The 14623-nt window shown below is 36.9% G+C and overlaps 2 protein-coding genes across 2 annotated transcripts; one reads left to right on the top strand and one right to left on the bottom strand.

Moving 5' to 3' along the window:
- The first annotated feature begins 579 nt into the window (after window positions 1–579).
- LOC134335327 (trichohyalin-like) lies at window positions 580–4479 on the top strand. The gene is made up of 6 exons (XM_063017852.1): window positions 580–662; window positions 756–803; window positions 951–1023; window positions 1169–1816; window positions 1904–4242; window positions 4323–4479. Exons 2-5 carry the CDS (start codon window positions 793–795, stop codon window positions 4235–4237), a joined length of 3066 nt encoding a protein of 1021 aa, XP_062873922.1. The 5' UTR covers window positions 580–662; window positions 756–792; the 3' UTR covers window positions 4238–4242; window positions 4323–4479.
- A 321-nt stretch (window positions 4480–4800) lies between these two features.
- mfsd10 (major facilitator superfamily domain containing 10) lies at window positions 4801–12664 on the bottom strand. Its single transcript, XM_063017992.1, has 13 exons — window positions 12611–12664; window positions 11552–11769; window positions 11044–11140; window positions 10853–10956; window positions 10461–10619; window positions 9621–9809; window positions 8796–8910; window positions 8558–8669; window positions 8177–8285; window positions 6515–6605; window positions 6329–6376; window positions 5593–5682; window positions 4801–5423 (listed from the first exon to the last, which is right to left on the bottom strand). The coding sequence occupies exons 2-13, from the start codon at window positions 11696–11698 to the stop codon at window positions 5320–5322; spliced, it is 1365 nt and encodes a 454-aa protein (XP_062874062.1). The 5' UTR covers window positions 11699–11769; window positions 12611–12664; the 3' UTR covers window positions 4801–5319.
- Between the last annotated feature and the right edge of the window lie 1959 nt (window positions 12665–14623).

Here is a 14623-nt window from a genome sequence, read left to right as displayed (position 1 = left end):
CAGATTTGTACACCCATTGTTTTCCTGTTTGAGGTATGGCTGTTTATATACCTCCCTAAGTTAAAATTAGGTTTTCAAATTTTTTTTTTTAAACGTTGTGTTTCAATTATAAAATCAAAATAAATTAAATTATGGTCTGAGAAACCACTGGGGCAAATACTGTACTTGCATTTAATTCTAGTATTAGATTTGATTACAGATAAACCTAGTCTTGCACCAATAATGCTTGACTCAGCTGTTTGTATTTACTAATTCACCCCATATATCACAGTAAAAGTTAACAATGACATTTTAATGTTGTTTTTCATTAAAAACGACTGTTGCGCCACCTATAGGTCATGATTGGTATTACTGGTTGAACATCATGTAACGGCAGCAGAATCTGTCGGTTTGAACTGATAGGTTGTAACTTAAAAGTTGTATTAGAAATAACATATTCCAAAGTAGTAAAAAAGACAGTGTAAAGTCCTTTCAACGTCATCTTCCACTCAATCCAGAGCGTGTGTGTTACGTCATAATGGGAAAACCAGAGTTCCATCAGTGCTGCCCTAAACCAGCATCAGTTACTCAAACGCGCTACTAGAGAACACACGTGTATGCTAACCCAACGACTGAATTATTCTCCTAATCCTGTATTTTCGGACGTTTTACGGTTATTAAGTGTAAGTGAAGGTACTTAGTGATCCTGAACATACTGCATCCAGCCGGGGTCCCATAAAGCTTTGTGTAAATTAATATTCTTCTTATTTCAACAGAAGGTTATAGTCCAGTTGCCTGGATCTAGGACAGGAGATGATGAAAAGGTAGCTGGCACATCCACATCTTAAGATGAAATAATTACATTCTCTAAAGTAAAACCTGTTGCAAGGTATTACAGGAAAAAGTTGTAATGAAAAAAAAGTAATATTTTAACACTTCCATGTTCGTAACTACAATGTGTGTAACTTTAGGTCATTTTATGTTAATGAAATGAGGACGGCTGTGGCTGAGGATATGGACTACACATCCAGAAGGAAAAAAGAGGTGCCCTTATCCTTACTTCTACTCATTTTCAGATTTTATTTTGGTTTTCATGATACTGTTGTTAAGTATGAACAAAGTGTGTTTAGTCTCTGAGCTATAAAGTAGAAGCACAGAGAAATCATTGGTCATGCTGTTTTGTTTACAGATTGGATCCTTGGACACAATTAAACTGCGAGACCCAGACCCACAGTCCAACCGGACCAAAGGTAGTGGGTTCTGGAGAGGCTTGCTGAAAATGATTTGGCCCAGCAAAAGAAGGGAGCAGAAGAGGATTCAGAAACAGCAGGAAGAAAAAAACACACTGCATGAGATGCAGAGGCTGAAACTGGAGATGGAGAGAGAGCTGCATCATTTAAAGAAGCAAATGGACAAGAACGAGAAAGAGAGAAAACAGCAGATTCAGAATCTGCAGAAAAAAGAGAGAAAAGTGAAGAAAGTACAAGAGACCAAGCAGCAGCTTCAGCAGTTCATCGTAGATGAGCTGAACAAAAAACATCAGGAAGAGAAGTTAGAGCCTGGAATGCTTAGAGAGATGGACAGAATGCACAAGGAAGAAGTTCAAGCTCAGCAAGAAAAGAGACAAAAACAGCAGAATAAACAAAGTCTGCAGAAAAAAGAGAGAAAAGTAAAAACAACAGAAGAGACCAAACAGCAGCTCCAGCAGTTCATCACAGATGAGCTAAAGAAAAAACGCCAGGAAGAGAACGTAGAGCTTGAAATGCTTAAAAAGACAATCAGAATGCACAAAAAAGGTCAAGCTCAGGAACAAGAGAGACAGAGACAAAATGAAAAGGCAAGATTGTTTAAGACTGTGTTTGTGCTCTTAATCAGTATTAACAATACATTAAACATATTTGTTTTTTTTTTCTTTTTTCTATAGAGAAATAATTTGAGACACATCGTGCAGGAGTTTTTAAGAGTGAAGCAAAGACCAGGAGAGAATATGACTTGGTATAAAAAAGATGCCTTGACCACAGCAAACCACAACTGGCCACAAGAATCATCCAGGATACAGGAGTCGAACAGGGTGAACCAGTGGTTTAAGGAGGAGCTGAGTCGAGGTGGATCAGTGTTCAGTCCTGCACAGCTTTATAGTGCATCTGGCACTGAGAGTCTCAGAGAAATGTACCACCACCAAAAGTCTGAGATAGTGAGAACAAAAGAGAAAGAGGAGCAACTGAGAACAGAGCTGGAAGAGATGAAAGAAACCATGAAACAGACAGAGAAAGTGCACAGGTTGGAGATACAGGTGGAGAATGAGAGAGCAAAGTGGGCTGTGTTACAAAAGATGAGGAAAGAGCAAGAGTTAAAGAGACTGAAGGAGAAAGAGAAAGAAGAGGCGCTGAAGCAGGAGCTTGAGAAGCTGAGAAAAAGAATAGAAGAGGCAGAGGAACTGAGGCAGATGGATCAACTGCTGTATGCTGAGGAAGTAAAGCAGGAGAAATTAAGAAAAAGAATAGCAAAAGAAAAGAAAATTCTAAAGCAGCAGGCTGAGCGAGAAGTTGAAAGAGTCAAAGAAGTGCATGAGGTAAATGAAATAGAGGAAAAGATTGAGGAAATAAAAATGGTGGAAAGACAGACTGAAAGAGTGGAAGAGACAGAGATACAGGACAACATGTCAATACTGGTGACTTTACAGAAGAAGATGGAGATAGAGGCAAAGGATGAAACACCTACAATGGTGACATTACAGGAGGAGATAGAGAAAGAGACAGAGACTGGGGTTGAAAAGCCAACACTCTTGACATTGCAGAAAGAGATGGAAAAAGAGGCAGAGACTGAGGTTGAAAAGCCAACACTGGTGACACTGCAGGAGAAGATGGAGATACAGGCAGAGAGTCAGGGTGAAATGCCAACACTGCTGACACTGCAGGAGAAGATGGAGAAAGACGCAGAGAGTCAGGGTGAAATACCAACACTACTGACACTGCAGGAGAAGATGGAGAAAGAAGCAGAGAGTCAGGGTGAAATGCCAACACTACTGACACTGCAGGAGAAGATGGAGAAAGACGCAGAGAGTCAGGGTGAAATGCCAACACTACTGACACTGCAGGAGAAGATGGAGAAAGACGCAGAGAGTCAGGGTGAAATGCCAACACTACTGACACTGCAGGAGAAGATGGAGATAAAGGCAGAGAGTCAGGGTGAAATACCAACACTGATGACACTGCAGGAGGGAATGGAGAAAGAGGCAGAGAACCAGGTACAAGAGGAACAAGGACAGACAGAAAGCAGCATTAAAGAAAATGAGAGGAAAGAAGAGCAGATGCAAGAGAAAGAAGCCAAAGTAAAAGTAGAGAAAGAGTCAGAAACAGAAGTAAAAACTAACAACCAACTGGATGAACAACTGGATGCCATGAGAAATGATTGGAGATCATGGGGACTGCAGAAGGAGACAGAAAGCAACGAGAAGAAAGATCTGTTCGAGATGTTTGAGAAGAAGAATTGCAAAAAGCAAACTCGAACACTAAATCAAAAGGAGAATCTCACTGAACCGCTGGTTGTGAGAAGAAGAGAAAGAATGCAAAAGGTGCCAGAGATAGGAGACAGCATTAAAACAAATGAGAGGAATAAAGAACTGATGCAGGAGAAAGAAGCCAAAGTAAAAATTGAGAAACAATCAGAAACAGAAGTGGAAACTAAGAACCAAGTAGATGAAGAACTGGATGCACTGAGAAATGATTGGAGAACATGGGGACTGCAGAAGGAGACAAAGAACAGTGAGAAGAAAGAAGATCTGTTTGAGATGTTTGAGAAAAAAAATCACAAAAAGCAAACTCAAACACAAAATCAAAAGGTAAATCTCACTGAACCGCTGGTTGTGAGAAAAAGAGAAAGAACACAAAAGGTACCAGAGACCGTAAACAGCATTAAAGCAAATGAGAGGAAAAAAGAATTCATGCAAGAGAAAGCAGCCAAAGTTGAGACAAAAGACACCAGCATGACGAAAGAAATGGATTTGTTTGATATGTTTGTGAACAAGAATGAGAAAAAGCAAAATCAAACACAAGATAAAATGAAGAATCAGACTGAGCAGCTCGCTCTGAGGAGAAGAGAAAGAACACAGAAGGTGCTGAATGAAACAACGCTGGAGATAACAGAGAAACAACAACCAAAGCCTTCTAACAACCAGCACAGAGCAGGGAGACAGAGAGAAAAGACTGAGAGAAAACAGCTGGATGATGATCTGATTCAGATGTTTGGAGCAAAATAAAAAAGGTAAAAGATAATAACATTTAAAAATGTAAATCCAAAACTGAGATTGGTATTGAGTGTAACATGAACTTTGTTCCTCACAGGAGCTCTCTTCAGCATGAGACACAACAGAACATGCAGAATGTAATCTCGGCCTCAGCAGCTAAATTTGTGACCCCAGACCTCCACCAGTTGGGATTATGACTCGTTTTTTTTCTTTTTTTCATTATGTGTAAATAATTACAATAAACTAATAAAGTTCGCAAAGTGTTCTTTGTGTTCTTTATGTGACTTTTCTTGTGATTACATTGGTTTCATTTCACCTGAGGATGACCGTGCCTGACGGCTCAGTGTGAACACAATGTGAGGTAAAGAAAGCAGTAATGCTCATGAAGTCTATCTGGGACTGACTAAACTAGTAGTCAAATATTATTTTTGCATTTGCAAGTTTAAAACACACAGTACAAAATTTTACAGGTTACCTGTTTGGGACAAAGAATAACAGTTCGTTTAGGGTGCTACAATTTAACCTAAATTATGAAATAGTAAAAAAAATAACCCATTTATTAAAAATACAAAATGTCACACTACATACTTAAGTATTTATTAAAATATAATATATATATAAGTATACAAGTATATTTATTTATTTTTAGTCCCCACTTCATCCTATCTGCATTATTATTCTTGATCTTATTCTGGGAACACTCAATGGAAAGTGAGATCGTACCATCAACAGAGTACCAGTTCATTACAGTCTCATTTATAAAGCATCAAATGCACCCAATATTATGTGTATACAAAAAATATTATGCAACAATGAGGTTGAACCACTTTAAATAGGTGTTTAGGTCGCTTCGAAATGATTTGCAAAGTGTAAAATATTTTATCTTATAGAAGCAATAGCTAATAAACCCACATGTATTGCCAAACCATCATTCTTACTTCAATGTAGTCTTTAAAAATAATACCACTGTTAAACCATATGAGGTTGCATAAAATCATAAAAAAATGCATAAAAATATGTTTTTACAAAATGTTCTTCAATGATAAAGTATTTTTATAGTTAAAAAAAACTTTAGTGAAGGCAGCATGACTGTTCTAGTCCTCTTTTTGTCTTTCCAGTCTGTTCAGTAAGAACAAAGGAACAGCAAAGAAGACCGCACTCGCTACAAAGCACGTCTCTGCTCCAGCCAACCAGTACACTGCAAATAAAATATGAGGACAGTCTTAATATAAAGAGTTAACGTTTCTTTAAGTGTTCTAGTAAAGTAGGGGGTCAACTAAAATGTTAAACATTATCATAAACATTTAGTCCCCACCAGAAAGTGCTAGGGGTACAGTATTATGAGAAAATCTTGTTTTATTAGTTACCTGAAGATGCCACAATAGGACCCAGTGCTCGAGCCAATGCTCCAAGACTACGAAGGATGCCCATCACGGTCCCTTTTTGACTGGCAGTCCCTAACCCAATGAATATTACAGTTAAAATTGTAAGACAACGAACATACAATGAACAGAATAAATTATAGTGCCAGTAACAAAGAATACTGCAAATAGTTTTATAATTAAAATAATCATAATTTAGATGATAATAAGAAATTATAAAAAAAATTTGTATTTTTGTTTATGTATTTTCTCCCCTTTTTGTCCCGACTTTTTGCGCATCCAATTTGCCCGACTGCCCGCTCTGATTGAGGAGAACGACGCTAACCCATGCCCCCTCCGACACGTGGACAGCAGCCATATGCAGTTTTTCACCTGCACTAGGTGAGTGCTAATGCGGATCAGCCCTGTGAGGAGAGACACACCCTGATAAACGCACTCCTTCCCCGCCCCTGTGCAGGCGCCATCAATCAGCCAGCAGAGGTCGTAGTTGCATCTGTTATGAGGAGACCCTATCCGGCTTACTACAACCCCACCCCTATATGAACAGGCCAATCGTTTTTCATGTGGCTGTTCAGCCCAGTCGGATGGCAGAGCTGAGATTCGATACGATGTACTCGAGATCCCAGCTCTGGTGTGCTAACGTGTTTTTTACTGCAGCGCCACCTGAACGGCTATTAGAAATCTTAATTAAAACTATTCATACGGGAAAGTACATGCTCACCATGTCCAGATACTTGTGCTGAAAGACATGGCACAACAATGGCAGCCGCTGAAGATGAAAAAAATATGCAGGTGTTTACAAGAGATGTAACAAAAACATGTTATTGCTTTTCTTTTAAAATAATGCTATTAAAATTGAGAATATTAATACAACAGTGATATACATATAATTATAAATGATGCTTACCAAAGGAATACAGAAACAAGCCAACATACAGCACTATTAGGTTCCATGCCATTCCAATAAGCAAGAAGGCAGGAATCAGTAAGAATACTGCCTGAAAAGATACAATCCCAATTTAGAAATTATAATACTGCATGTAATAAGAGTTAATGTCAGATATTCAATAAAGCTTATTGCTGTTAACCAAAGTTTACAGTTTTAAAAGTCAAGAACCTAATATTGTATGTTTGTTCAGTCAATGACATCTAATTTGACCTAAAAATTACAATTAGATTTGTCACAAATTACCATTAAAACAACTGAATCAGCCCTAGTTTTTTGACATTTAATATACTTAGTCCTAAAGAAGAAATGTAGAAAGAGTGACATGTTGGTGTTGACACTTTTCTGCAGTAAAAGGTAGGTAGAAACAATGGCTTATTACCACATTACAAAGCATGCTTTTGCTTACTCAAAACAAAGCTAAAAGATGGCAGAAATTAAAACCTTCTCTTTCAAACCATACACGTACACCAACTAAGACGCATGTCTAATTAGTTACTTATCTAAAAAGTCCAGTTTTAAACAAGATAGCCAAGATTAAAACCCTACTTTTTACATTGCATCTATTTTATCTCATTTGTTTTATTTTTTAATGCATTTTCTCCCTATTTCTCCCAATTTTTAGCGCGTCCAATTTTTACCCAATGGCGTTATGCTTCCTCTCTACTGGTGCTGACCCCCGCTCCTGATTGAGGAGAGCAAAACGACACACGTCCCCTCTGATGCGTGAGCAGTAGCCGACTGCATTTTTCCACCTGCACCAGCCGAGTTCATATGCGAATCAGCCCTGTGCATGGAGAGAGACACACCCTGATCAGCATTATTCCTCCACTCTGTGTGGACGCCATCAACCAACCAGCAGAGGTCGTAATTGCACCAGTTATGAGGTCGCCATCCGGCTCCCTAACGCTGTATGAACAACAGCCAAACGATGGCAGAGCTGAGATTTGATACGATGTATTCGAAATTCCAGCTCTGGTGGCATCTATTTTATTTTGACATATTGTCTTTTTTGGCATTTGGGAGAAATGTTGTCAGTAGATTTTAGAACAAAGATGACACTAAGCATTTTGCAGTGGTCTCTTATTTTTTTCCAGAGCTGTATATTTAACTAAAGACACTGTTTGTCTCTGCTGACCATACAGTCAGATTAATGTATTTATTTATTTTATTAGGTGTTTATTGTCATGCTTAAAAATTTTTTTTAACGTCAAACACAGTCATGGACAATTTTGTATCTCCAATTCACCTCACCTGCTTGTCTTTGGACTGTGAGAGAAAACCGGAGCTCCTGGACGAAACCCACGCAACGGACCCGGACCGTTCTACCGGCAAATCAAACCCAGGACCTTTTTGCTGTGAGGCAACAGTGCAACCCAACATGCCGGCCCAGTCAGATTAAATAGATTCTTTGTTTGTGTACGTTTTACATCTTTGTGTCTGCCCATTTAACAATGCACCAACAAAAAAGTGATTTAACCTTCATAACCTAAAAATCTCATAACAATTCTTACAACAGGTGAGCTTTTTATAGAAGTAAAATGTGTAAAATGTGTAAAATGTGTCTTTTGTTCCTTTAAAGTACTGTAGTAATTGTGTATGGCTTTAAAAATATATATTTACCATGCGAACTGTCCGGATTTGGTGACCTGGTTGGATCTTACGGGCATATCCACCCTGGAATGTTGCCATGGTGATGCCAATAAAGAAGAACATCTTTCCCTGTTGCATACTGGAAGAAGAAGTTTCACTTGTCATCCCATTAAATACCATTTGAGTTATCTGACCATAAATAAAATCTAGATGCAGTTGGGATAAATGCTAAAAGGCAGCCAATTCCTGTTTCACAAACATATTTGTATTGATGGGTCAGAGTCTTGTACATGACTGCTGAATGCATACATCAAAATTCCCATATCATTAACATATAGTTTAAACATAACAGTAGTTGTCCAAAGAACATTTTTGGATTTTTGTAATTAGGTTCAGTCTTGTAAAGCTTACCTGGAGAACTGGAAGCGCTGATGAGTCAAGAAGCTTAGTGTAAACTCCAGCCCAGAGAAAAGGAAGAGGTATGAGAAGTACACCAAGCCCAGTACTTTTAGGTTGTGCATGCCTAATGAAGAAGTAATAATAAAGAACAGGTTATGTGGGCAAAGACTGATACATATATAAAAACATATATCCTAGTTGGACTATGACACAAAAATAGTTGTATAACATTCATCAAAGTGTTGCATACGTTGGTTGGATGGTGGCTGCTTTGTTCTTGTAACAGCAGAAAAGTTGAAAAGTGCCACTGGGTTAAGCAGATCTCCAAGCTCCTGAACCCTGACCCCTGTGTGGTCTGAAGAACCCTTAAATGAATAAATAAATATTAGTCATTCGTACACCATATGTAGTAGTGGATCCAAAAAAGTATATAGATTCCTGAATGGAAATAACTGCCGTTTTACCCAATGACGCAGACAAAGTCACCCATAATGACAAAGTGAATGTTTGTAGATTTTTTCTTTATGAAATACTTTGTAGAAGCCCATTACAGCTACATATCTTCTTGAAGGCTTACTACAAGCTTTGCAAACCTGGATTTGGGCAAATTACCCCATTATTCATGGCAGATCTTAACCAGCTTCATGAGATCGGATGGGAAAAGTCTGCAAACTGCCACCTTCAGGTCTCTCCACAAATGTTCAATAGGGTTGTCTAAGACTTGATGATTTGTCTAAGGCATAATTTCTAAAGGACAAGGAAAGACTTGAGATGTTTTTCTCATGTTGTCCTTTACATGCTTTGGGCTGTTATTTGCCTTACTCAACAGTGACTTTTATCTTGACCATAAAAAAGCCTGATTCATGGACTACAGCAAAGATGGTTCTTCCCAGGACTCTTGAAGCTATTTTAGAGTTAATGAATTCTCACTGAATTCAAATTGCAGTAGGTGACTGAGTACTAGAAACATCTCAATGATAATTTAAGCAAACAATGAAAATAAATACACTGTAGCATGCAGAAGCATGTGAAAATTATATCACACTGGCATTGCACAACTACCTTTTTTTCTTACCTTGCTGTCCATGTTCAAAGTCTCTGGAAGCATAGAAATGATGAAGAGCAGGTCTGCTATAGAGAAAAAAACTGCTAGTAAAGCAGGACCTTGGTAGAATAACTCAGCATCCACTGGTTTTAGTGCAAAGTAAGCTCCCATTATTGGACCCAGGGTGAAACCCAAGGAAAAAGCAACACCTATCATTGCCTAGTTTAAAAACAAGACAAAAAGAATTAGTCACTCACAACAGTTAACAAATAAATATCAGCTTGTCTTTTAAAGACACAATATATAATTTAAGCCTGTAGTAGATTACATGATTTAAAAAATTTATTTAGGTTGCCCAGGTGGAACAGAGGTTTATTGTGCAGTTTATAAGTTAGTCTATTGGGACAGAGGTAGCTCAGTCATTAGAGCTCTGGGATATCAATCAAAAGGTTAAGGGCTTTAAATCTTCTTGCACTCTACTCTCTTCTCATGAGCTGAAGAAGTACAGATTATGGAATTAATTGCAGACAAGAGCGCAATTGCGTAATACACTTTGTAATACACTCTTCATACTTTTTCAGATTTTCTTTTATACTTTTTCTCAAGAGTTTTTTTGCAGTCTTATTGGCTTTTGTTTATGGCTAGAAGATGCAGCAATACACTACGTAATTTATTGCCAACAATTTCCAACATGACAATAAATATTTGTTCATTAATGAATGATTGGCAACAAAAGAACCACTAACGATCATGATAGGTCCATGCTGAGATTAGATGAGGGGTTGGGAGCTATCTCATAATTTAATAAGATTTGGAAAATGGCTAAAATGCACTAACACAACATGTAATTAAACTGAACTAATGGCTTACCATTCCTCGGTTTCTTGCTTTAGGACATGGCAGGTCAGCAACAACAGCGGTGCATAGGCTGACATTTCCCTTACATATTCCTCCCACAACACGAGACAGGAGAAAAATACTGAAGTTGTGTGAGACCACCCACAGAATGTAGGAGAATATCAGTCCCACCTAGAAACACACACACACACATTAATAAAATTAAGCAGCATGTTTCATGTTACAGACACACTGATTCATTAGTCTAGTTTTCTTGGACTTTTTCCTACAAATAGTTTGAGGAAAAATAATGCAAGTTCTGGCAATTTAACAGCCTTTTTCTAATATCAGGAATAGGCAAGGGTAACCATACCCCTTTAGTAATCAAATAAGTACTCATTTTTATAATAGTGCATTGTCCTCACAGTAGTTAAAAACAGCATTGGTCTTCTTCCATGCTGATCAGATGCAGCTCCTATTACTGGAGAGAAAAGAAACTGTAGCAAAGAATAGAGTGAGCCAATCAGACCTGCAAAGTAAAACACAGTGATCAGTCAGTGTTGGACACAACTGCACAGATAAAAAAATACAAAACCTGAAAAAATATATACATTACCTCCAAAAAGAACACTGTTGTATTTTCTTTCCATAGGTACCCCTACAGTCCCTCTAAACCAGTCTACAAAGCTTTGCAGGGACTGGTATACATTATCCTGTTTTTAACGTAAAAAATAAAAACAAAACAAAATTAAAAACACAGTATACTACAGATTATACATCTTACAATAAGTGGGCAAAAACTCCATGACAACATTTATACTACTACTATTCATTTGTAATAAAGTAACAAATGAAACCAAATGAAAGAACAGAAAAACATATGCATCCTGCAACAGAGAAAGGGAATAGAATAGGGGTAGGGCAGAACTGAGAACTGGTTGTCACAATATGACAAACCATTGATTTAGCCATCTGCAACAACCAGCTCTCTGAAAAAAGAAAGATATGGAACTTTCAGAACCCTTAGTTCTATACTTGATTTCAAATGCATTATCTGTCATGTAGTGTCTAATGCAAATTTAAATAGAGCAGATACAAAATAGTCCAGAAAGAATAACCCTCACCTCTGTTTGACTGTAGTGGTCTAAAATGGATGGAAGAAGTGGAAGGATTAGGGTGAAGCCAAGCAGGTCCAGCAGAAGAGCCACAAACACCACCCAAATTACTCTGGAAGAGTGTTTGTCCTCTGGAGTACTCTTCTCTCCTGCCATCACTTTTCCCTTCACTGCCCTCCTCAAAAGTGAACAGTTGTAAAGGATCCTCAGTGCATCTTATGTGCTCACTGAAATGGCACAAGGTATAGCAGGGTTTTTCAAACTTTTTTTCAAGCAACCCACATTTTGTCCATGTTATTTACTGCAACCCAGACAACACAAACAATGCATCAAAACAAAACACAAAACGATATATACTTAATTAATAAAATTGGTGGCAATCTGGTCCCACTGTGGTTTACAATATGTAACGTAAAGCTTCCACAAGTGGTCTTACATGTACTTACAAGTTCATTTTGTGTTTAAGTGCCTGTGAAAATGCGTTTATTTGTTAATATTTTTGTCTGTGACCCTACCCAAGGGTCGCAACCCAGGGTTTAAGAAACCCTTTTCTCATCCTATATTTGAACTAAGCTGAGACAATCTACTTAAAAAGTAATTTTTGGAAATTATTAGAAAGCTGGGACAGACCTTCTTACCTAAACATCACTGCCCAACCTCAATAATTCTCTTGTGGCTGAATGAAGGTAAATCACTGCAGCCAGGTTTTCAAATCTATTCAAAAGTCCTGCCACCACAATAGAGTGGAGGCTGTTATAGTAGCAAAGGGAACAACTTTACCAACTCCACAAACAAATTTGGATTTTGAATCTTACCTAAAAAAATAGATCTTACTGTAAATGACTAGTAATATGTTAATATATCTTTACACAGAACATACTGTTACTTTTAGATCTTGACAAACTCGACCTAACTTTATGTAAATTAAACAGTGTTTACGTGTTTGTAAACAAAGCGTTTAGTGGCGTTTCCTTCATCTAACAATAATCATATAAGACAATAAAAAGAATATATACTAGACATGTATAGTTAGACAGTAAGTTACAGACAATAGAAGTGTAGTACTACCTGAAGTTATTCCTCAGTCCGAGCTGATGTACACAGTAACGCTCATGAAACAAACTGGAACTGTGAGCTCAGTTATATTCAAAACCCCCAAACCGCATACTTCCGTACTAACCAGTGTGAAAGAATAGCACGAATCAGGTGCTGAAGCAGCAGGTCACATACTATTTAGTACGGTAGTATGCAGGGTTTTTCCGAGGAAGATTCTATCTCAACCAGGAAGCGGTGTCCAGTTTCAACACTGCGGTGCATACTGAGGCATTTTGACTACGCAAAGGCAAAGGCAACATCTTCCACTTCCGAAAGCCCATGAATTTTAATGACATTATTTAAAGTTCAAGCCCCTTGGAGTCCACACGTTCTACACATTTACTAGTTTTCATGTACCTGGAGTTTTTCACTTTAGTTTGCAAAATTTGCACACTGTAAGATTTAAATATGTTTTATCATGTTTTAATCTTTTGTGAGTAATATGCTTCTAGGGTGTCATGATAACTTTGACCAGTTTTTGTCCATATTAACAGCAAAGCTTTGTATGTGTTTCAAAACTAAGTCAATTACACATTAACAACTGTCTTAATACAAGCACATCTCACTTCATGCCAGGAACACTCTTAACTCTAACTGGTAAATTCCCCACAACACCCCTAAATTCAGTTGTATAATTACTCCTAGCATTTCCTCAATAAATCAGAGAGCTATCTGCACCTCTGTGTGTGTGTGTCTTGTGTAATGGTGTAAATGGCTCTCTCCTGGCCCGTCAGAGGTCATCAGAACTTCCTCAGCAAAGAAACACCACACCAGGAGTGACAACGTTTTTTTAATAGAACTTTTTTTATTTAAATCAACAATATTACATAAACATACACACAGTATATATGAACACATGATCAAAAATATGACCTCGCACTAATTTTAACAATAGACAAAGTATGTTGAACAACAGCAAAGAAATAACAAATATAAACATAAAAGGAAAAATAAAGCCAGAGGAATTACAATCATCTAAAATAAATCTTGTACCAATAGTATATCATATAAATGAAAGTCAATAAAAGATAAATAAGTAAATAAATGAAAATCTCTTTAGAAAATGCTATCCTTATATAAATTTAAGTTACCTATTTACATAATTTCTAGTTTAAAGAGGGGCTCAAAGAATTTATTGTTTGTAAATATATTTTCAAATCTTTTTTAGCCTTTGTACCTTTATTAATATATAATATTTAGCTTGTATTATTATTAAGTTAATTATATAAGACTCAATGGGCCGGAAAATAGGGTTATCAAATATATAAAAAATATATTGACTTTTAATTGGAATATCTTTACCAATTTTTTTCCCCAAATCCCAGAACAGCCAGAGTGACAAAGTTTATCTCCTGGAAATGCTACCCTAACAGTAACAAATTGTAAGCACTGTGGAAATATATGATATATATTCGTGTTTAAAACACTTGTTAGAGTTGAGGTGTTTTTGTAAACCTTTACATCTGCACAAGGGGAAAACAAGTATACAACTACTTTTTCTATTTAATATACTTCCAGCCCATGTATCCACTTCAAATATACACATAATACATTTAGGCTTTGTATTTACCATAAATATCAACAAAGAATGATTTTTTAAAGTTATTTTTAAAAACAAATACACTGGGAAGAAAGTATTAAATAGTATGTACTAAGTAATAAATAACTAAATAATAGTACTTAATAAAGAAAACTTAGCAAATACGTCTTTACATCCATGCTATAAAATAATAAGCTTTTAGCAGCATTACAATTCAAATTCAGTTCAGCCCATTTCCCTTGGCACACAGTTTTCAGAGGAACCCTCTTATACAGCCTGGTACATTGAGTTAATCCTGCTTTATTCAGTTGTCCTATTTAGTAACGTATAATGTCATAATTTTCCCACATTAATACTTTACCCAACAGCTTATTCTTAAAAAAATAAAATAAAATAAAATCTCCTTATACTTAATTAATTATTTTCAAGCGGAACCCAATCGTTCT

This window comes from Trichomycterus rosablanca, chromosome 21 (assembly GCF_030014385.1).
Source record: "Trichomycterus rosablanca isolate fTriRos1 chromosome 21, fTriRos1.hap1, whole genome shotgun sequence".
Classification (NCBI taxonomy): Eukaryota; Metazoa; Chordata; class Actinopteri; order Siluriformes; family Trichomycteridae; genus Trichomycterus; species Trichomycterus rosablanca.
This window is presented reverse-complemented; position numbering and strand designations above follow the sequence as displayed.